The sequence below is a fragment of the Canis lupus genome, chromosome 11 (assembly GCF_003254725.2).
Source record: "Canis lupus dingo isolate Sandy chromosome 11, ASM325472v2, whole genome shotgun sequence".
Taxonomy (NCBI): Eukaryota; Metazoa; Chordata; class Mammalia; order Carnivora; family Canidae; genus Canis; species Canis lupus.
Window position 1 is genome coordinate 54812322 of NC_064253.1, and position 23149 is coordinate 54835470.

General features: G+C 50.9%; 1 protein-coding gene across 8 annotated transcripts in view; it reads right to left on the minus strand.

The window, feature by feature from the left end:
- Positions 1–287: 287 nt before the first annotated feature.
- CORO2A (coronin 2A) overlaps positions 288–23149 on the minus strand; it is a 54952-nt gene continuing 32090 nt past the window's right edge. For all 8 annotated transcript variants that reach the window (XM_025432492.3, XM_025432490.3, XM_025432496.3 and 5 more), the window contains 10 exons: positions 13065–13181; positions 10507–10656; positions 9087–9266; positions 8231–8347; positions 7352–7456; positions 6559–6655; positions 5660–5772; positions 5211–5301; positions 4043–4299; positions 288–3092 (listed from right to left, as the gene is read on the minus strand). In XM_025432492.3, the coding sequence (XP_025288277.1) occupies positions 2961–3092; positions 4043–4299; positions 5211–5301; positions 5660–5772; positions 6559–6655; positions 7352–7456; positions 8231–8347; positions 9087–9266; positions 10507–10656; positions 13065–13181 (1359 nt within the window). In that variant the 3' untranslated portion in view covers positions 288–2960. The remainder of the gene's footprint in view (positions 3093–4042; positions 4300–5210; positions 5302–5659; positions 5773–6558; positions 6656–7351; positions 7457–8230; positions 8348–9086; positions 9267–10506; positions 10657–13064; positions 13182–23149) is intronic.

Here is a 23149-nt window from a genome sequence, read left to right on the forward strand (position 1 = left end):
GACCAAATCTGTTTTATCTGTTTCCCAGCCTGGTCTCTGGCCCAAAAAAGTTAGATACTCATTTAGTATCTGTGGAACAAATCAAGAAAAGGAAAGCTCCAGGTATTAAAATGTCTAGGCAGATGTTGTTTATTATTGTTGGATACATGTGCAAGATTTCACATGTATTTATTTTCACTTTTATTTCTTTTTTCTTTTCTTTTCCTTTTCCTTTTTTTTTTTTTTTTTTTTTAGAAAGGTAAAGGGAATTTCAGAAACAACATTAAAACAAACTATTTTAGGCACGGTTTCATATTAAAAGCATAGATTTATTTTATTTTTGATTTCCTTCTTCCTTCTATGATACAATCTTAAATCTTATTCCAGGAAGAACATTTATAGTAGCGCTAAGGTGGATACGCCCCAATGCTCATCTCTCAGTGCTATCTTCATTCTCAGAAAGTTCCTGAGTCAACAGTCGGGGGGCTCCCAGGGTATGGAGTAAAGAGATGAGCGCACATTCTGCTTGCCCGGAGTGTGAGGGCCTGGCCCTGCAGATGCTGGGCAAGTTCTACTTCATCAGTCAAGAACATAAACAAAAAATGCAATTAAAAAAATGGCTTAAAAAATATTTGTTAAAAATTACTATCCCTCTCCCTTGCTGTGAAATAATTTAAATAATTTATTCGTTTTAAAAAAAGCAAACCCAAAAAACAAGTTTGTTCACAGATGCCTTCACATTGTTTTTGAGCATGATGTCTGGGTCCCGTAGGGGTCAGGAGAGTTCCAGAAGGTTATGTGCAGAGGAGGCACTGGGGTATGCTCCCCAGACTCAGCCCCACCTCCAGCTCTCTGCAGCCAGTGCCTGTGGGCATGATACTTCTTCATTCTCTGAGAATGACATGGGGATACTGTCATTATTCTGACCCTGGGGATAACGCCTGCCCGGCCCACGTTGGAATTAGAGTTGGATGTGCCAGTGAGTGGAGGTGGGAGGGCTTTGTAAACTGTGAAGTGCTGGCCACAAATCAGGTGGGAAAGGTAACCCCACCCAGGGGAGCTCTGCTTCCCTCACAACACCTGGGATTTGGTCTTTGGCCTTTGGTGAGTCCCACTGACTAAGTAAACAAGCTAGGGAATCTGGGCATCTAGCATGTGTAGGCAGACAAGGGAACCAAGCCACGGTTAGGGGAGGGGGCACTCAGGGGCACAGAGCCATCATTGAGTTGTAGCCAGGGGTCCCAGAGAGACATGGGTTGATGCTTCCAACCTGGAATGGAGTTGGAGTCCTAGAGCTTGTCTGATGCTCACTGTCCTCATCTTTACTGCAGATGGGTACAGATGGGCTGACCCAGTGGCTCTCCATCCCCACCGTATTGCAGAATGACCTGGGAACTTATAACAACATGCACAAAGCCAGGCCCCACTCAGGAGATTCAGCTTCGACTGGTCTGGAGTTGGGTGTGGGCATCTGTATTTCTCGAACACTCTTAGGAGGACTCTAATGTACAGCCTGGGTTGAAATCTCCCAGGATAGGTGGCCTCCTCCAGATGCCATCTTAGCTCCAGTGTTGGCCTGTGCAGTGGGCAAAACTCATCGACTGTACCTCCTCAGTCAGGAGGGGCACATTCAATTTCCAACATTCTCCATCTCAGCTGGGCTGCTGTATGGACCACTGAGAAAGAACTTTAGAGAATGGGCTCAGAACACAGATTCACAAAGGAGGGACACGTAAAAACTCTCAGGCTAGAAGGGGAACTTCAGGGTTATCTGGCCCTACCTCCTTGCCTAGTGCAGTCATCCCTCTCCAGAAGGCTCTGCTGGCACACTGCAGGGTTGAGGCTCCCTTCTTCCTGAACCGAAATCTGCCTATATCCTCTGGAGCGGGCAGGCTCTGTGGCCTGAGGGCTTTGGTGGTGGCAGTCAGTGGTCATGGGCACCACTCTGATGTCTGCTCCCCCACATAAGGGATGGTGTCTGCCCACATTTGGCTGATTCTGGTTGAAGAGAGGATGGTTTTGGCCTCCTATCTGTGTTCTAGCATTGGGCCAAAGCTTGACTTATTTCCCCACAGTTAAATTTTCTCTGCCCGTTCACCAATGTCATGTGAGTTCCTTCGGCAGACCCAGATCATCACCCTACAGATAGTTTTCCTCAGGTCAATGCCAAGGTTTCTTGTCTCTGGTGGCAGATCCTGTAGAGGGCAGCACACCCCAGGGTCCCCAGGTTCATATGGAGAAATTGTGACTGGGTTCATATGGGAAACTGAGCAAGTCAGGGGCCCAGCCGGAACAAAGGGATTCCTGCCACATGGGCTGAGAGCTGCATCAGCCCAGAAACAGCCGAAAGACAGACCCAGCAGACCAGAAGCTTGACCCCGCCCTGCCACGAACCCTCTGAGGACCTTGATCACTTGTCTCTCTCTGGGCCTCAGTTTGTCCACCTGTAAAATGAAGAAGTTGGGCCAGATCGTTGGTTTTCCAAACTTCTAAATGTTTTCTCAGAAGCAGCATTATGCATTCCACAGAAGCCAATATATAAATCGGGAAGAAGGGGCGCTATCTGGTTGGAACGGGGTGGAGGGGGGCCACGGCCCTCCTGCTGAGGCTTTCTCCCATTCTGTGGACCACAGCTTGCGAATCACAGGCAGGTCCCCCTCTCGGGTCCCTCCAGCTCTAACTTTATACAGTGCTCTTTCCCTTGAGAAGTAATAGCTCACTGTAGACCCTTAAAGACAGAATTAAACGGAAGGCAAGTTATTGTCTAAAAAGAGTCAATTCAGACACCATTGTTTTGAGAAGGCGATTAGAAAAAGGGCACCACATCCCCCCACTGGAATCTTTCAGCAACCGAGAGTTTTTCGTTTTCTGGTAAAAAATATAGAAATAGTGGTTGTTCTTGGGGGACTTGTGGTTTGGTTCTGGACCTCCCCATGGAGCCGAGTGGTGTCCCTGAGGGCGGGGAGAGCAGAGATCTCTGCTCAGAACCTCTCTGAGTTCATCCGAGAGTTTTTGACCTCCAGTTCCAACTGTTTGGCTTGGACCTCGCGCTGAGTCAATAGCTCCCGGAGCCTTCGGATCTCCTCCTGCTGTCGATAGAACATCTGTAGCAGCTGGGAAAGCACAGAACAGAGGGAAAGATCACTCGATGTCCTGGGATGTGAGGGCCCAGAACAACAGCAGGAAGGACAAAATATTGCCCCCTTTTCCTGCTCAGAGAGGCAGAGGCGATTAATGTGCCTGAGGCGCTAGGGAATGGCCATCGCACAGACCTTTATAAAAACCTTTTCTTCACCCGACAAATGAGATTTTAAATGACTTGATGTTTGAGACATTGTGTGCCTCCTTGGATCCCCCGTGGAACAGAGGAAAGGATGCTTGGTCCTGAAGTCTGGAGATCCCTCATCTGCGGAACTCGCTGAACTATGTGACCTCAGGCAAGTTACTTACCCTATCTGAGTTTCAGTTGGCTCCTTCTAGAAGCTGGGGGTCAGAAAATGAACCTGGGCACTATCATAATTGCTGTGCTGTGGAGAACAGTACTAGCTGTCAGATGCTCCCCTTTAAGGATCTTTGCCATTGCATGCTCACAGCACCCCTACAGGGGTGGTGGTGTGAGCGCCCCAGTGCGCTGCCACCATGGGAACAGAAGCTAAGAGAGATTCAGCCCCTGGCTCTGAGGTCCTACAGTCCCTGCTCAGCAGAGGTAGGATCAGAATCCCTCCGGGAGATGCCAGCCCCTATGTTTTTAGCCACTACATGCTGACATCCTTTCCCAGGTGGAAAGGATTCAATCGGGTGATAGGTCACAGTGCCTACCACAGGACCTGGCACACAGTAGGCCCTGAACAAATGTTGACTCTGAAACAGAAAATCCTCGTGTCAGAATGGGAATGGAGGGACTTTAATACCAAACCAAACCCCCTGCATCTTGCAGTCAGACGGTTTTCCACCATCTATAGGTAACCTGGCCATCTGGGCAGACATATAGCGCTCTGCTGGCTGTTTTAGTCACCCCTCATCCTGTCCCGAGACCATCTCTCTCCCCTCCCCACGTTCACACCTCGTTCTCTGTCTTTGGTGGGGGACACTCAATGTCAAAGCCGTTTGTAAGCCGTGTTTTCTTCTCTTCCAGCCTGCGTTCTGCTGCCTGCCTTGGCACCTTCTCTTCCACCCGGGAGAAGGGCTTCTGACCATCTTCTACAACCAACTTCTCTTTTTGATTGAAGGGGGTCGTGGGCTCGGATGGGGGTCTCTCAGGGAGCAGTGGCTGGGGGCTCAGCAGCTCAGAGCAGGGCCTCAGGGACACCAGAACTGGTCCTGGGAGGGAAGCAAAAGGCTGTAATGGGGCCTGAGTGCTCATGAGCAGATGCTGACACCCTCAGGCACAGAGCCACACACAGACGCACAGAGCCCCACACAGGAGTAGAGCTCTGGCCACAAGCAGACAGGAACCAGCCCACACACAAGGGCACCAGAGTGCAAACACACACTCAAGTGATCATCTAAGCAAAGCCTGGTTTGCAGGAGCAGCAGAGGACAAGCCCTGGAGCTGCACCCCAAATGCCACGAGTGCTTCCAGTGTCCTTGCTTTGTAGGGACAGTCCCACACACATTGCCTTCTGTCATCTACCAGTTTCTGAATCCTCCCAATGGCTCTGAGAAGCAGGGGAGGCCAGGGATCACAGTCTCAGAAGAGACAAGGGGACCAGAGAGGAGCAGACCAAGTGTGACCCAAAGCGGGGAGGAAGAAGAAGAGGGAGGTCCCAGGCACAGAGGCAGCTGCTGGAGCAGGGCTGGGGAGCACTCATTGCCTGCCTCCCCTGGGCTTGTCCTTAGGTGGACAGGATGGGGAGGGTGTCAGCCTAGGGAGGAAGGGCCTGGGGTGGGACCTACTGCCTACAGGGTCTCTCAGGTTGAAGAGTAATTGCAAAGGAGGGATGAGAGGATGAGCAAGGGCACTCAGCTGAGACTGTCCACTCACTCTGCACAGCCTGGAGTTTCAAGAAGTTTTCTATAGAGCAAAATCCCTTGATTTGGAAGTTTCCTGAGCCACTTGGGCCAACCTCTTCCTTCTTGGAGCCATATGTGACCATCCTCATCAGTGGGGACTGACTGTAAAGGATCATTTATCTGGAAGTGTGGGATCAACCCCTTCTCAGCTACTTGGGGCCACTGGACACTCCATTTCCCCTTGCATTTGCCTGGGGCCTTTTGCCTGCCTCCCTCACCTTTATTCATTCCACGGAGCCACTCCTGGGCTGTCAGAGAGGGCTGGGCTCCTGCCGTGGGTGGGTAGATGTCCTCTTGGTAAGACTCCGACTGTAGAAGAAGCCAGGACGGTGAGGGCTGTGGTAGCAAGGAAGCCGCCCGGATGGGAGGGCCCTCAGGGAGCTGGGGTCCAGGCTTTCCCCACCTATGAGTTGATGAAACTGAGGCCCAGAGAGCAAAGAGACATGCCCAAGGTCACACTGCAACTCAAGAGCAGAGACCAGGTGGGACTCAGAACGCTTAGCTCCCAGCAACACTGCACTGACAATGAGAAGGGTCTTCCCCTTGAGGACTGGCCATCAGCCTCTCTGCTGCCTCCCAGGGACATGGGCTCCGGGCCCCAGGTCCCAGGGCCTGTCCTCTCCAGGAGGGGCTCCCGCCTCCCTCACAGATGGCCATACCACCTTACCCGCCGAGGTACAATCATGGATATAGGCTCGATGAGGCCTTTGGTTGTAATCAGCTTGTAGAAGCGGAAAATCTCGCAGGAGGTGACGTCGAGACCTCTCTTTGGCATGATACCTGCGGGTGGATGGCCAAGGAGGACTAGAGGTTCCGACTGGGCTGGGGTCACAGGGACCCAGTGTGAGTGGCAAAGCCAGGCTGCACACCTGGGCATGAGCAGAGAGCAGCCTTCTCCCACCACCCTTCCCTCTACAAGCAGCTCATGAGCAAATACCTAGGCAGGGCTGGGCCCTGTGCTGGGGAACTGGGGTTGAAGTAATCAGACTTGGTCCTCATCCTCAAGGACTTCAGGGATGTTAGCTAGGCTCTTACAGGAAGCGTGCTCTGCTCTAGACCTTCCACGACCACCCCTCAGCTTGTGCCCAAGCTGCTCTGAACAGAGCTCCTGTCCTCGTTTTCTCTTGCTTAGTGTTAGCACGGTGCCTTTGCGTTTAATCTAGCCGTGTCTTCACTGAAGTGGGTTTTGTATAGACAACATATAGACCTGTCTTGTTTTTTTTTTTTTTTTTCCTTATTCCCAAATACACTTACAAGTACGGGCCCTCCTAGGTCAGCCTCTCTTAAGGTCGTGGCTATAGTTATAACTGCTCTGCCTTGGCCTAGAACACCTTCATTCTCTGCCCATGCTGTGCTCTGCTCCCCTTTCGGCCCCTCAAGTGTTGCCTCCTCTGGGAAGCCTTCCTTGACTTCCTGCCACTTGCTCCCGGAGAACCTCCCGCACACCTCCCATGAGAGCTCCCATAGGGCCAGCGCTGATCCACCATCTGCCCTCCCAATGAGGGCCCTCATCAGACTCGTCTCCGTTACCCCAGACTCCAAAAGGCCTCAGTGGTCCACACTCACCGATCCCCTTCTGTGGGGTAAGGGAGCGGTATTCAGTCAGGTAGCTCAGGTGAGGTTTGTCGGCGCTCACCTCATAGTAGCGGATGTTTCCATCTCCCTGAGGAGGAGGGGGTACAGCTCAGAGCCGGTTCCCATCAGCCCCCTCCTGGCCCCCGCTGCCATGCAGCAGAAACCTGGTGTTCACGATGACTGAAGTGCTGGCAAAGCCACTTCACATAAGAAAACATCAGGGAACTGTCACCAAAGCAGCAGGGGGTCCCCATTTTAACACCCCAACCACGACCCAAAGCCCACCTATGTGCCTTCCCAAGGTGGGAGCTCTGGGAGCACAGGCCTGAATCCCACTCCCAGCTGCACATAAAGGTCAGAAGTGGCGTGTCCTGGGACCACCCAGTGGGTCTCACCTGGTTGCCCATGTCATGGTGACTGGGGAGGGGAAGGGGGAGGAGCGCTGCTCCTGACATTGGTGGGGAGGAGCTACGATGTCAGGTACAAGATAGTTCTACACAAAGACAACCTGCTCCCCGCCCAAAACCGATGGTACCCCTCTTGGGATACAGCCACTTGTCCCACCTCATCTGGTCCCAGAACTGAGGAGGGATAAGCCTGGGGGTTTCTGACCAAAGGCCTGGCCCTGGGTGTTCCTTGGGAGCCAGGAAGGTGGGACAGGGAGAGAGTGTCCAGTAACTCCTGCCTGTCCCCTGCTGCCTGGCTACTGGCAGGGTTAGGCGGGGGGAGTTCTGCTTCCTGCCTCGGGGTACCAGCAGTCACCTCCCTCCCGCACCAGGCTGACCTTCCCCACCACGTAGAGCATGTTGGTGTCTACATCGTAGAAGGGAAATAGCACGCCCGAAGAGCCATCCAGGTCCACCTCTGAGAGAGGCACGGAGAGGTTGTCCTGCAAGGGAAGGGAGACCGGGAAGGCCTGGGGGTCACTCCCGGGGGCCCTCAGTGGTGTTCTCTGAATTAAGAATCCCCACCAGGGGGCTCTGAATGTGTGTGTGTGTGTGTGCACATGTACACGCACATGCATGTGTGCATGTGAGAGAGGGGAGAGAGAGAGGCCACCACCTTTTATTTTGCCGGCATTTTGCTTTCAATGGATCACCTCTTACACCCCTGATCGCACACAAGGCCTCCCCTGCTTGCTTTGTTACTTGTTGTAAAAGATGAAGAAGGATATTCAGAGAGAGGCAGCGATCTGTCCAGTCTTTGAAACTCTAGCCACGTGCCCCTTCAAATCAGTGCTGCTTGGCCTGGCCCTCACCCTCACCCCGACCCCCAGCTGCTCTCCTGCCCACCTGCCCCAGGGCTCTGTTCCAAGCCCCTGTCCAGCTGTTCCCTCTGTTCAGAAGGACATCTCCGCCCTCTCTGCCCACCCTCCCCCTGTCCTGGTCCCTGAAGTGGCCACCTCCCCCCTTTCCCCACACCACGGCCACTCCCTCCTTGAACGAGAAGATGCACAAGGTCTGCGCTCGCTCCATCCGGCTGTTGGCATCCCCCCGTTTTTCATCCTGCATCCTTAGCGCCAGGCAGGCCATGCTAAGTAATGAGTAAGGGAATGAATGAATGAGTGAATGAATGCTTGAGCACTGAGTAAGGGAATGAATGAATGAGCACTCAGCCTCTGGGTGATGGTGAGGGGCAGTGTGGGGTGGCAGGGGAGACTCACCTGGTCCCACACGGCCAACTGCCGGTTGTTCCATCGCGATGTGCCCGTGGACAGCAGCTTATTCAGATCCCCCAGAAATAGCACTTTGTTGGCTCGGTGCCCCGTGCAGTTGGCTTCCTGGGCGGACATGTGCGGTCAGGGGGCTTGCGGGCAGCAGCTAGGGGCTCTGGCCTCCCTGCCTTTGCTGCTGCTGCTTTGTACCTAAAATACCTTCCTTGTTCACCCTAGCTCTGATTAAAGAAATCTTTCCAGAGGTACTGCCTCCAGGAAGCCTTCCGAGATCCTCCACCCACAGGGATTCTCTCCCAGGATTTTTGCTGAGAGTTCTTTTCCTGAGCTAGGATAGAGGCAACCTTCGGCTCAGCTCCATGCTCTTGCTGAAGGATGGCTGAGCGCTCACTGGATGCAAGGCATGGGGCTAGGCAGGCACTGTCACCTGGGTTATCTCGTTTCATCCTCCTGGAGGAAGGACTAATGGCCCACTGCTGCAGATAAGGAAGCGGAGGCTCAGAGAACAGAACGTGCTTGCCTACGGTCAAACAGTGGACGGGCAGTAGTGCCATGCCTCCTGGCAGAGCTGAGGCACACCGACAAGTTCTGGATTAGACCACGTTCAAAGCTGAGCTTTCAAAGTGGACAAATCACCTAACCTCTCTTCGGCCTCTGTTTTCTCATCCAAAGCATGGGGGTGACATATCCTACCTCCCAGCAGTGCCAAGAGGACAGATGGAGGTAGCACATGTGAAGGCTTGGCCTCAATGCTGATAGCATCACAACCCTGTTCTCTGAAGCCTCCCCAGCCCCTCACCGCTCCTTGCTGCTCTGCCCCCAAGACAGACTCCAGCCCAGCACAGACCTGGAGGACGGCCCCTGCTCGGGGGTCAAGTATCCGAATCTTGCGGTCTTTACAGGTGGTGGCCAGCAGGCTGCCATTGGTGTTGAAGGACATGGAGAGGATCACGCCTTGATGGCAGCCAATTGTCCTCACGGGGTTCATGATTACAGACTCCTTTGTGTCCAGGTTCCAGACCATCACCTGTACAGCAATGAGCTGGCTCTGAGCACAGTGGCCACCCCCACCCCTGGCTCCCACAGTCGCACGCCCGCCAGGCTGCAGTGAAACACGGTATCCCCAGGAGGGAAGCCACAGATGGCAGTCTGGCCAAGAAGCCTTGGGTGGGAGGATGGATCTGCTGGCTGAAGCTACTACGTGGCAGGAGGGGAAGCCAGGAGTCAGGCTGTCTGGCGGTGAAAAGAAAACACCATCTGCTTTGGAGCAACAAAACAGCCATATCGGAAGGACCCCAGGGGATGAGCTTGTCCGGGGGTTTCAAACAATTATTAGCAGCAGTTTCCACCTCACACAGATAAACAGCGCTGCCACATTTAGCTGCATAGGTTGTGCACTGCACAGCTCCACGGCAATCCATTCCCATAGCCTGGGATGTGAATCACACTCCCTGGAGTTGTGTGCAGAATAACTTGCACAACCATAGGTGGTAGCCCTGCAGACACATCCTACATAAACAGACAAAAGAGCACTTCTGATCAGAAGGGGCAAGAGGCTCTGCCAAAGTGCCTCTGTAAATCCCTATGTTATGAAGGGAAGAGTTTAAAAGCCATGGCTATGGTCACATCCACCCATTTGTGTACAGATTGAGAAACTGAGGCCTATAGAAGACAAGGGACTTTCCTAGTTCATACTGCAAGACAGAGACTGAGTTGGAATAGAATCTGGAGCTCCTATACTATGAATTTTCCAGCTTGGCAGTCAATGGGGAGGTGGGAAGCTTCTCTGGACAGGGTCTAGCCCAGCTCTTCCAGGAAGACTAATGGGTTGAATAGTGTATCCCCTTCCCCCACAAAACTCATGTCCACCCAAAGCTCAGCACATAACCATATTAGGGACCAGGGTCTTCGCAGATATAATTAGTTCTGATGAGGTCATACTGTACTAGGGTGGACCCTACATCCAATGACTGGTGTCCTCATCAGAAGACGGAAGGATACACAGAAACACAGAGGAGAAGGCCACGTAAAGCTGGGGGCAGTTGGAAGTGATGCAGGTGCAGGCCAAGGATGCATGGAGCCACCAGAAGTTGCAAGAGGCGTAGGAGGATTCTTCCCCTAGGGTCTTTGCAAGGGAGCATGGACCTCTTGACATTTTGATTTTGGGTTTCTGGTCTCCAGAACTATGTGAGAATAAATTTATATTGTCTTAAGTGCCCAGTCTGGTCATGTTAGGGCGGCCCCAAGAAATGAGTGCATGAACTCACCTTGTAGTCGTAGCCAGAGCTGAAGAGGATGTTGGCGGCCGTGGGGTGCCACTCCACCAGGCCCACCCTGCGGGTGTGGCCTATCAGCTCCTTCTTGCAGGCTGTGAGGTTCTTCGTCAGCAGCTGCTTGGGGATGTCCCAGACCTTAATCTTTCAGGGGAGACACAGCCAGCAGGGTATTGTTATGTTAGCCAGGGTCACCTTGGTACCCCAGCCACCCTAAGCCACAGAACTGGAAGCGCTCAGTGGGGTGCTCTCTGTATTCATCTCTCACGCCGTGGAGGGGCAGCTGGAGCCCTCAGAGGGAGAGAAGCTTTGCCAAGGTCTTCCAGCCCAAGCAGGGGCTCCCATTGCCAGAGTTGAGCCCAGGCCTCCGAATCTGCCTCCTGGTCACCCGTGCCATCCTAATGAGCTGAGCTGTGGGCAGCTGGGTGGGCCACAGGTCTGACTCCCAGGCTGGATGTCAGACCAAATCTGCCTCCTAGGCCTAGAATGTCTCTCAAAGTACAGTTGTCCCAAATGCTCAGGCTAGAACCTCAAATGCCAGGAGCAAGAGTTTGTGTTCTGTCGTCAGAACTCTAGGGAGCCAGTGCAGTCTCTGGAGCAGGACAGGGTAGGGACGAACTCTTTCATTTGGAGTGGCCCCTAGGATGGCCTGAAAGAGGAAAGATAAAGGGCAAGAAGGCCAGGCTGGATGGGGTCGTGGGCTGTATTCCACAGTAAGGGCCTGGGAAGAGGGGCCAAGGGCTTCCTTTCAGAGTAGTGTTGTCGAGGATATAAGGGTAGAGAGTAAGCTCCATGTTACAGAGGCTGGGGACGTGGGGGTGTTCTGTCGTCCTTCAGAACTCTCAGACCTCTATGTGATTGGACGCCCCTTTTCCCACAGGGTTTCCAGGTAGACTTTGCTTTCTTTGTTTTTTGTTTTTGTTTTTTTCAGACTTTGCTTTCAATTCAACAAATATTTATTTCCTGGTCATCTGGATTTAAAACCAGCAAGGCAACCCCACGAGTGCCAGAGGCTCCCCATGATGTGTTGGGTGAATGCTGTTCCTGCACAGAACTGGCCGCAGCTGGAGGGTGGACTGTGGGCAGATGTGTTTGGGAGGCACAGACACGGCCCCCATGCTGCTCAGAGCTAGAGGGCCACCCCTGCCCCATAGGCCCCTGGGGACAGGGAGGAGACAGTCCAGCACTTAACACGGTGGGCCTGGGTGGGGTTAGGCACTGCCATTCTTGATAGTTATATCCAATCCTCCTGACCCCCGGGCACCTGGGGAGGAACGGTGGCCAGAGATGAGGTAGCTAGGAATTTAATAAAGACCTTGAAGGGAGTCTTCAAAGCAGTCCTTGAAAAGGCAGGTATTCTAGGAGTGGGGACAGAGTCAGATATTGGCTACCCAACCACTGGAGACAAGGCCAATTCTCACATATGGGGCCTGACTGCCCCTTCTGTGAAGCCCCCTCCCCAGTCACTTTTTATGCTCCTCTTCATCCCCTATATGGAAACTGACACAAGTTCTCTGAGAATTTTCTACCGGCTTCTCCTGATGAATTGGTCTGTTTCCTTCAATCAGACAGTGAGGGTATGGCAATACATTCTATTTCCCTTTTTGCTTTGATGGCTAGGAAGCTCTGAGCTAAACCCGGAGCTCAGCACTTGCAACCCTTCACAATCAACGTACCGAGCATCATTTCTTCACTTCCTCCATCTGTGGCTGCTGCTATTTAGGGAAGTGGGATAGCTCAGTGGAAATATTATTGGGCCCTGGAATCAAGCCTTAGTCTGAAGCCTTGTTCCGCATCCTCAGCCTGTGTGACTTTGGGCAAACTGCTGTACCTCTCAGATCCTCAAGTTCTCCATAAGAAAAACATCTTACCTTGTGAGGTTGCCGGCAAGACAAGGTGAAATGGTATGTGTGGTGAGAGTCAGTGTCTTTTATTTTAAGCTGTGTCTTTTGTTTTAAGCCGACTCACTCCATTTTAGAGGTTGGCACAGAACATATTATAAATAAATAACACCAAATGTTATAGGGAGCAAGGATTATGACCCTGGTACAGAACAGGGGCTCAAAAAGTTGGTGTGGCTGAAGCTTTGGGGATGGTTGTGGTGCCCATATTCATATAAGGATCCCACTTCTATCCTTTTAAAGCTCCATTGTCTGTGAGGTAAAGTGTCACAATATTTTCACGTAACAACAACAACAAAAAAATGCTCCGTCCAGCATTTTAAAGTTCCCTCAAAAATGGGCTTTTCCAGTGGACTGCAAGTCTCATTGGATCCTCATTAAATGGTTGGGAGCTGTTATGCCCATTTTAGAGGTGGTGCGACTGCGGTCCAGAGAGAAGGTCTAAAGGGACAGTGCCCCAAGTCCCAGAGCCCAGAACTTTCCCCCCACAATCTCACTTAGCCTCTCCCTGCCACAGTGACCCCCACAGTGATCCCATGAAGGATCAGGGGGTCAGGAGCATCTGAACCAAATACAGACACCCTTCCACCTCCCCTGCCCCAACCCCACTCCGCTCGGGTAAGGGGAACCGCCTCATGCGCTGACACTCACTGTGGTATCTTCAGAACAGGAGGCGATCTCAAAATCATTAAAAGGATTCCACTTGATGTCTAAGACGTTCCCTTTGTGCCCGCAGACCTTTGGGTAGTGGGGGTCCAATTTTCCCGTCTGCAAAACAGTGCCCAGGAGTGTTGGGGAGAAGAGGGGGCTAATTCCGCTTAAGCATCTGGATGGTCACTCGGGCAGTCAGCAATCACTGGGTAGACAGGGAAATGTAAGGGACAGAATGGGGTGTGAATCTAGGCCCTGCCATTCTTCTCTGTGTGATGCTGGGGGAGTCACATCACTTCTCTGAGCCTCAGTGTCCTCCTCAGTAAGATGGAGGCAATCATAGGTATTTCACAGGGTTCATGTGAGGATCATAGGAGATGAAGTGTGGAAAGGGTCCAGCACAGTGCCTAGCACACAGTAGGCATTCAGTAAAAGGAGACTTCCCTTCAGACACTGCTGGTACAGCCACTGTGGAAAACACTCCGGCGGTTCCTTAAAAGGTGAAACATAGAGTTACCATGTGGCCTAGCTATCCCACCCCAGGCATATCCCCAAGGAAAATGAAAACACAGGCCTACAAAAAACTGGTATACCAGTGTTCGTAGCAGCATTATTCATAACAGCCAAAAGGTAGAAACAACCCAAATGTCCACCAGTGGAGGAATGGATATACAAAATGTGGTCTAGTCATACAATGGAATATTATTCAGCTAAAAAATGGAATGAAGAGCTCACACATGCCAAACCTGACAACACGATAAGTGAAAGAAGTTAGACATAAGAAGCCACACACGGCATGATCCCACATAAATGATGGACCAGATGTGGTTTCACTGTTTGAGCAAATTAATACATCTTCCGCTACTCTGTATTCAGAACCCTGACTAACACATATGAAAGCTCCAGAACAGGTAAATTCACAGAGATGGATTAGTGGTTGCCCAGGACCCTGGGGGGAGAGGGCGATAGGAAGTGACTGCTAATGGACATGCTGTTTCTTTCTTTTTTTTTTTTTTAATTTTTATTTATGTTATGATAGTCACAGAGAGAGAGAGAGAGAGGCAGAGACACAGGCAGAGGGAGAAGCAGGCTCCATGCACCGGGAGCCTGACGTGGGATTCGATCCCGGGTCTCCAGGATCGCGCCCTGGGCCAAAGGCAGGCGCTAAACCACTGCGCCACCCAGGGATCCCGGACATGCTGTTTCTTTGTGGGGTGATGAAATTATTTTGAAATCAGACAGTGGTGATGTTTGCACAAGCATGTGACTATATTAAAACCTACTGAATCATACATCTTATTTTTATTTTTTTAAAGATCTTATTTATTTATTTGACAGGGAGAGAGCGAGAGCACAAGTAGGGGGAGCAGCAGAGGGAGAGGGAGAGGCAAGCTCCCCACTGAGCAGAGAGCCCAATGTGGAGCTTGGTGTCAGGACCCTGAGATCATGACCTGACCGAAAGCAGACATGCTTACCTGGCTGAGCCACCCAGGTGCCCCTGAATCATACATTTTAAAATGGTGAATTTTATGGTATGTGAATGATATTTCAATTAAAAAGAAAGAAAGAGCATTTCCTTCCCTTCCTTCTTTGCCTGCTGAGAATTGCTGCGTGGGTGCTAGGAGGATATGTGTCCTGAGCAGAGACTTCCAGCTCCACACACAGGCCTGGATTTCCTGGGTCATGGGACCACTGCGCTGGTTCAGTCACAGCACCTGGAGCGGGCAGTGACTGGCACACTCATTTCACTGCATGGTTTAGCAGAACAGGCCTGAGGACCCAAAGCCAAATGGGCTTCATCCACATCCACCATCCGCCTTAGGTGCTGAAGCCCGCCCCCTGCCCCCAAATGCTCTGCAACCCAGTTTTCTATTTATGAGGAAGAGACAGCTGAAAAGAAAACTGGCCAATATCCATTTATTCAGCAAATCTGCACAACATAGTAGGCGACAGGTCTTATACAAGGTGGCAGGGGCACAGGATGTAGTACCTGACCTGGTAGGATCAATGTTTTCCAGGTTTTATCTTTCAAGAACAGAGTGGACTCAAGAACACCCATCGCCTCTCCTTCCCTCACCTCCCCAATTCTGCAGAAACCACTGACACCTTGCCCAACTGAGATTGAGCAAAGACAATGTGGTATCTCCAACCTAGCTTAATAAGGCTGCAAAACCACAGCTGCCATGGGAAGAGCCACAGGGCCCTCCGGCAAACTAGCAAATGCTGACACAGAGACCCTGGTTCATGGGGGTTTTATGAATGCATCTTATAGCTCTGCAAGCAGAGGCAGTGGTCCTGCGCTCCCCTTCAGAAATACTCTGCCCAGTTCAGCTCTTGCCTTTCGGGGAAAGGGTATTAGGCACCTTTGTCTGGATCCCATACTGGAGGGGAAACTCTATACAGGGCATTATTTGATAAGCTGGAACATGAAAGGTAGATTAAAGTATCGTCAGGTAGCCCCGATGGCCCAGCAGTTTGGTGCCACCTTTAGCCTGGGGTGTGATCCTGGAGACCCAGGATCGAGTCCCACATCAGGCTTGGAGCCTGCTTCTCCCTCTGCCTGTATCTCTGCCTCTCTCTCTCTGTGTCTGTCATGATTAAATAATAAAAATAAAAACCTTAAAAAAAATGAAGTATCATTGCAACATTAAACTTTGTGAAATTAACGTAACACGGTTTTATAAGAGAATATGCCTACTTTTAGGAAAGACTCAAGTATCTAGGGATAAAGTTCAAAGATATATGTCATGTATCTTCAGATGGTTCAGAAAAACAATTATACCCTCCCATGTACATTCAGACAGAGAAAAGGAAAGAATTTGGGTCATTTGTGCATGATGTGTGAGTTCCATTTGGGCTCGTCCACAAGGAAGAGAGGTGCATGCTCCCTGGCCCCCACAGCAGGTAGCACCTGGAGCCATGGCCCTGGAAGAAGAACATGCACCTACAGATTCTGGCCCAGGTCTCCACAGGACCACCCCTCCAGCCACCAAGCTCTCCCTAGCCCCCAGGCCATTCTGCACGATGTCGTGGGTGAGCTTTCAAAAACTAAAATTTGATCGTGTCGTGCACCTGCTCAAGTTTTGCAAGCTTTCTCCTCTCATGTGCAAAATGTGAATAATAATCTCTTCCTCGGGGCAGCCTGGGTGGCTGAGCGGTTAGCGCTGCCTTCAGCCCAGGGTCTGATCCTGGAGACCCAGGATCAAGTCCCACCTCAGGCTCCCTGCATGGAGCCTGCTTCTCCCTCTGCCTGTGTCTCTGCCTCTCTTTCTGTCTCTCTGTCTCTCTGTCTCTCATGAATAAATAAATAAAATCTTAAAAATCTCTTCCTTGTAGGGCTATTATGAGGGTGAAGTGAAATATCATGCATAAAAAGCCAATCAGGGATGCCGTACAGTAAGCGATCAAATAAGAACAGCTTTTGTTACGTGTTTGCGTGTGCGCGTGCATGCCCATGTGTATCAAAAACCAAGGGAAAAGACTAGAAGGAAATGCACCAAAATGCTATTCAGGGTTAATTTTCTGTGTTTGTTTTGGTTTTTAAAAAAATTTTCCAAACTTTATATAAAACGGTGTGGATTTTGCAATAAATCAGAGGTATTTAATACAGAACTCCAAACTTTCTGAAAAGATGGATCCTCTCAGGATTAGCCAAAAATGTGTTATAAAACTGCAGATCTTGGAGGCCTCTCAGAGGCCGGGAATGGTAAAGACACAGCAAAACTCTCTTCTCCTGACCCGGTGGTAGGCATCACCAATGGATTATAGTACTCTCATTGACCCAGCCTGGAGGGCCATGCTGAGGGCCACAGGGAACACCACGGGGTAGGGGTGGGGGGTGCTGAGGGTCCCAGGGAACACCGCGGGGTGGGGGGGTGCAGAGGGACCCAGGGAACACTACAGGGTGGGGGGTTGCTGAGGGTCCCAGGAAATACCATGGGGTAGGGGTGGGTGCAGAGGGACCCAGGGAACACCATGGGGTTGGGGGGGGGGGTGCAGAGGGTCCCAGGGAACACCACAGGGTGGGGCTGGGTGGGGTGGGGTGCAGAGCAGGGCTGCAGCCCAGGGCTCTGGCTCCCAGGTGTGAGTCTGTGCTGTGCTTGGGCCCTGGGCTCTGAGTCAGTGTCCTGCCCACTTCTGCACACAGCCTTTCCTTTTCTCAGCCGTTTCCTGGGTCAAAGGGCATGGGCAGCGCTGGGTCTTTTGTCTAGCACACCCAACCACTCTCTGGCCCAGAGCCCTGCCCTAATTTTGGTCTGGAATTTTTCTGCAAAGATCCGATTGTCAGGCTGGCCTTGGGTGACAGGAGACGAGCTGCCCAGGAGCTGCATTCAGATGGGAGCGGAGACTCGCGTGAGCCACAGACCCAGGAGGGGCTTCAGGGCCGGGCACGGCTCAGATGGGCCAGCACTCCTCCCAGGCGGCCCAAAGCAGAGACCAGCCTCAGACAACTTCTCTTCCTTCTCAGAGAACGAGGGATGGCTGGCTTCCCACCCCCAGCCGGAGCCAGCAGGCTGCTCTGCCTAACAGGGTTTGTGCTGAGATCCGACATTAATAGACATTATTAGCCAGTCTCATGGGCTATTGACTGAGCTGCTAAAAGCCCTGTCATGACAGGGACATTTATAATCAGGAGGCCACTCCCGCCTTTCAGTCCACTAGGCCAGCAGTTAGCCAGGGGACACTCGGGGGAGGCGGGGGGACAGACCTCAGCTGCTAGGGTGGGACAGCTGTGAGGCCACTGCCACAACCCCCAGCGCTCACAGGGGTGCAGCCGTTCCTACAAGAGTGTCGCAGCTTCCAGGGACCTTTCCAACGGCCCAGGGTGGACACGAGGGTGCAGGGGTGGTAGGCACAGGTGCAGGGAGGCTGCACGGTGCAGAAGAGGTTAGGTGGGCAGGCTGACTCTGGCTTCCTGGGGTTGAGTTCCTGCTGCGGCACTCACCACCCTGCGACCTTGGGCAAGTGACTTCAGCTCTCTATGCCTCATTTCCTCATCTACGAAATGGCAACCGTAGTAGGACTTCACAGGGTGTGGGTGATTACACGAGTTCCTACGACAGTGCCTGACAAATGGCAGACTCTCTGGAAATTCACCTGTGTAAGCTCATTAGAGCAAATTACAATGACCCGGTTTTATGGTCATTCAGAATGTTTTGGGGGTGGCCCAGGGATGTACTCAGTGTGAGGCCAAACTGTCCCACAGGGGACTCCCATCTCTCCCTACACAACTGACAGGCGACTGAGCCAGGGCGCCCTCTGTGAATAAAGTGATGCCTAGATGGTACTCCAATGAATGAAGTCGCACATTCTCATGCCTCTAAGGAACAGGTCTGCAAATGTTGCTCTTTAGGAACCATCATTTAAGGAATCCTTTCTGTGCCAGGCCTGTGCCAGGTGCTTTGCTCACATTATTTGATTTACCTCCCAACTACCCCAAGAAGAATCCATATTTACAGTGGGCAGTGGGGGAGCAGAGGGGTTGACAGTCGTGTGCTAAGGGCGGCCGAGCCTGGGGACCTGGGAATATCTCTCTCCTTTCACTGCCTGCTCTTGCCACAGTTATCATTGGCATCAGGCGCCACTTTCATGCAGGACTTCCCTGGAACTGGAAGAGACTTTCAAACAAAACAAAACAAAACAGAATGCAACATGCCATTCTGGCCCACACCCTGCATTTCTAGAAGGAGAATCTGAGTTTGAAGGGAATAAGTGTGGAAGGCTGAGTTTCAAAATGTGGTCTGGGACAGAGATGGAAGCCTGATGAGGAAGGCAGGATTTGTCTGCAGGCAGCAGGGACCTCTGGGAGGGGACGGAGCAGGGGAGGGACGTGGTCAGACACAGGCTTGAGAAACTCAGTCTGGGTCTCTGGTGGCTCTTCTGCAGGCTCCTGGAGGCCACAGTGTCGGCCTGGTCCCCTCCAACCTGGTCCACTCCCCAGGCGCATCCCCAGGGCTCTATCTCCCCTTACGTTCATCTCTCCCCAACCTCCACACCTCACAGCAAAGTCCACCCTGTGCACCCCCCAAGGGTGGTTCTGCTGCAGGCGGGGCCCCAGGCTCCAGGTGAGCCCAACTCCAGACCTTCCTGCCTTCCTGCAGTTGCTTCTTTTGTTCCCTGAGCACAGCCCTTATTGCCCAGGCTGCAGGAGCCTCCCTCCAAACAGGCCGGCCCTGGGTCACAGTGAGAAGAAGGAAGTTGCCTGCAGAGTCACCTAGCACCTGAGGCAGCCTGGCCCTTCCTTTTTTTTTTTTTTTTTTAAGATTTTATTTATTTATTTATTCATGAGAGAAACAGAGAGGCAGAGACACACAGGCAGAGAGAGAAGCAGGCTCCCCGCAGGGAGCCCAATGTAGGACTCAATCCCAGGACCCCAGGATCACCACCAGAGCCAAAGGCAGACGCTCAACCACTGAGCCACCCAGGTGTCCCCAGCCTGGGCCTTCTGAGAACTTCCAGGGCACTGTGTGAGGCCAGGCACTTTCCGACACTGAGGCTCCTATATACATTCCATTAAATAATTAGCCAGCTTGTCCCTCCCTTCCTTCTGGGGGCACTAACTTATTGATACCTTTCTGTGCCTGGCTGGGATGTAATCCCTGGTAGCCCACAGGGAACCCCTCTAAACCAGAGCCCAAACCAAGAAGCCAAAAGCAGGTCAGTGAAACAAGAGCGAGGCCCCATGGCCACACCCAGGTCCGGGCCACATTCTGGTCTTCACCCTCAGGGCTCAGGATCCTTTGGAAAGTCGTCTCCCTGAGCCTCAGCAGCCTCACCTGCAGGATGGGGAAATCCTTCCTACAGAAGGGGCTAAGGAAGCCATGGCATAAGCACCTTCCCAGGTTGCCACACGAGAAAGGGCCCTGCAGGCCTGTCTGCTGGGAAGTGGCCCACTGCAGTGCACCGTGGGGGTTACACAAGAAAATATCAACCAAATGCAATGCGTGCTCCTTTCTGGACCCCGATGCAAAAGAACCAAGTATAAAGAGGCATTTATGACGCAATCAGAGATATTTCCACCTGCATTTGGTGGGAAACAGGTGACACAGAAGCTACTGCCAGTGTTGCCATCCTGGCCTTGCGGTTGTATCAGAAAATGTCCCAAGTTTTTAGAATTGCACGCTGAAGTTTATGGGGGTAAAAAGACAAAATGTCCAGGATTTGCTTTAAAATATTTTAGGAAGGGATGCCTGGGTGGCTCAGTCTGTTGAGCACCTGACTCTTGATTTCAGGTGGTGATCCTAGGGTCATGGGATCATGGGATCGAGCCCCAGGAGCAACCATGTCCTGCTCCGCGTGGCATCTGCTTTTGAGATTCTCTCCTCTCCCTCTGCCCCTCCCCACCTGCTATCACATGCTATAAATAAATAAATAAATAAATAAATAAATAAATAAATAAATAAATAAAATCTTTTAAAAATACTTCAGAGGGTAAAAAAAGGATGAATGAGGCAAGAGTGGCAAAGCCTTGGAAATTCTAGAATCTGGGTATAAAAAGAGTTCAGAGTATTGTTTTTATCTGCTTTTGTGTTTGAAATCCTTTTATTAATTACAAAAACAACAACAACAACAACAACAAAAAAAAAACAGATTAGAGCCCCGCTACTGAAAACGCAGTTTGCAAACCAGCAGCATCAGCATCACCTGGGACTAGGAATGCCAGAAATTGATGAATAAAAATACAGGATGTGTGAATTTCAGATAAATGACAAATAATTTTTTCAGTGTAATACACTCCATGCAATATTTTACTTATACTAAAAAATAGCTTGGGTGTTTCTTATGAAACTAAACATGTAAAACTCCTTTAGGATTCAGTGATTTGCACTCATGGGCATTTACCCAGAGAAACGGAGACTTACTTCCGTTCACAGAAACTTATACGTAAATGTGTATAGCAGCTTTATTCCTAACAGCCCCAAACTGGAAACTATCACGTTTTGGCTTTCAGTGGGTGACCGGTTAAACGGATGGTGTGCCTCCAAACCACACAATACTACTCAGCGATAATAAAACAAGAATGAGCTATTGATCCACACCAACAAGCTGGATAGATTTCCAGGGAGTTATGCTGAGTGACAAAAGTCAAGCCCCAAAGGTTACATGCTGTATGGTTCCATTTATGTGACATTCTTAAAATGGCACAAGGATAGGGGCCCCTGGGTGGCTCAGTGGGTTAAGCCTCTGCCTTTGGCTCAGGTCATGATCTCAGGGTTCTGGGATCGAGTCCCGCATGGGGCTCCTTGCTCAGCAGGGAACCTGCTTCTTCCTCTCCCTCTGTTACTTCTCCTGCTGTGTGCATGCTCTCTCTCGCTCTCTCTCTCTCCCTGTCAAATAAATGAATAAAATCTTTTTTAAAAAATGGCACAAGGATAGAAAAAGAGAGATTAGTGGTTGTCAGGGGTTATGGAGAGGGTGGAGGTGGAGGGAAATGGCTAGAGCAGCACGAGGGATCTTTGGGGTGGTGGCAATGTTCTGCATCTAGACTGAACCTATGCCAATATCCTGGTTTTGGTCCTGTACCCTAGTCATGCAAGATGTTACCGCTGGGGGGAACTGGGTGAAGGGTACACAGAATCTCTGTGTGTTATTTCTTACAATTTACAATTGCATGTGAATCTACAATGATCTCAAAACAAAAAAGTTTCATGACAAAGAAAAACTAAGCGAAAAAAGTTATTTGGTGCTTATTTGATATTCAGGTTTAACTGGGCATCCTGTTTTATCCGGCAACTCTGGAGCTTGTTGCAATGCAAGCTCCGCAGCCCCACTTCTGACCCACTGAGTCAGAATCTGTGTTCTGACACTCAGGTGTGAGCTCTGATTAGTGGCTTCCAGCTCCAGTTGTGCTTGGATTTGTGGGAGTCTGTGGTGGTAGCAATTAACAGGTGCCCTTGAGCTGTTTATGATATTTCAAAAAGCCCAAAGAGAATCACACATTTTACCTAGGATCAGGCTGTACAGTGTGACTGTGCAGGCTTCCCACTGGACTCAGAATATTCCGAGTCAGGACTGACCTTCAAGACTTTTCCAGTCCCAGCCCTGCCCCCTCTTCTGACCTTACCTCCCATGTCTCTTGCCCTGATGACAATTTGTACCAATTTGTGTTTCAAACACACCAAACCCAGGGCCCACACTGAAGCCATTCTCACCTCAGGGCCTTTGCAGTTGCTATTACACTCTGCCTCTAGAGCTTCAAGGGGATCTCTGCTCAAATGTTGCCTCCTCAGGAAGGCCTCCTCTGATCATCCTGTCTTTCTAAACTAAGTCCACTCTCCCCACCCACGTCCATACTCCATCATATCAAAGCAACTTATTTTCTTAAATCATTTGTTAGTAACTATTTATACTTGGTAGTTGATTGAGTTAGAAACTGTGACAGTTCTGAAAGAGGCTGAGTAATACAAATCTGAAAAATACATTAATTATTTAATTAATTAAGAATACTGTCTGTTCAGTGGATAGAATCTTTTAAATGCAACCTAAAGCTTGGGAGAAACAAAAAGCCAAATGGGTCATCTCTAGGGGACCTTTGAGCTCTGACCCTCAAGTCTTTTCATAAATCCCATTTTGCATTTGTCCCTCCCCAACCTGAAAAAATTCAGCTTTAGAATAGTTTATACATCTTACCCTGGCATTCAAGGCCCTTCTCATCTGGCCCCAATCCATTTCCCCAGAGAATTTCCCTTCCTTCCCCCCTTCAACACAGAGTGTTCATCTGTTCTGGCCAGATTGTTCTCTGCACTACTGCCTGCGCATATGTACAGTCTCACCTGCAGGCTTTGCTGGTGCCATTCCCTTTGCCAATGATGCTCTCCTTATTCATGTGAATGAACAATCATTGGGTATTTTGTTCAGTCAATGAAAATTTATGAGCACCAATTACATGCCCAAAATGTTATCTATATACAGGTAAATAAAGTACCGGTTTTCTTCCCCACCCCCAACTATTCCAAGTACATTGGAAGGTACTAGCAGAGTGGCTCAGTGGTTGAATGTCTACCTTTGGCTCAGGTCGTGATCCTGGGGTCCTGGGATCAAGTTCTGCATCGGGCTCCCCACGGGGAGCCTGCTTCTCTCTCTGC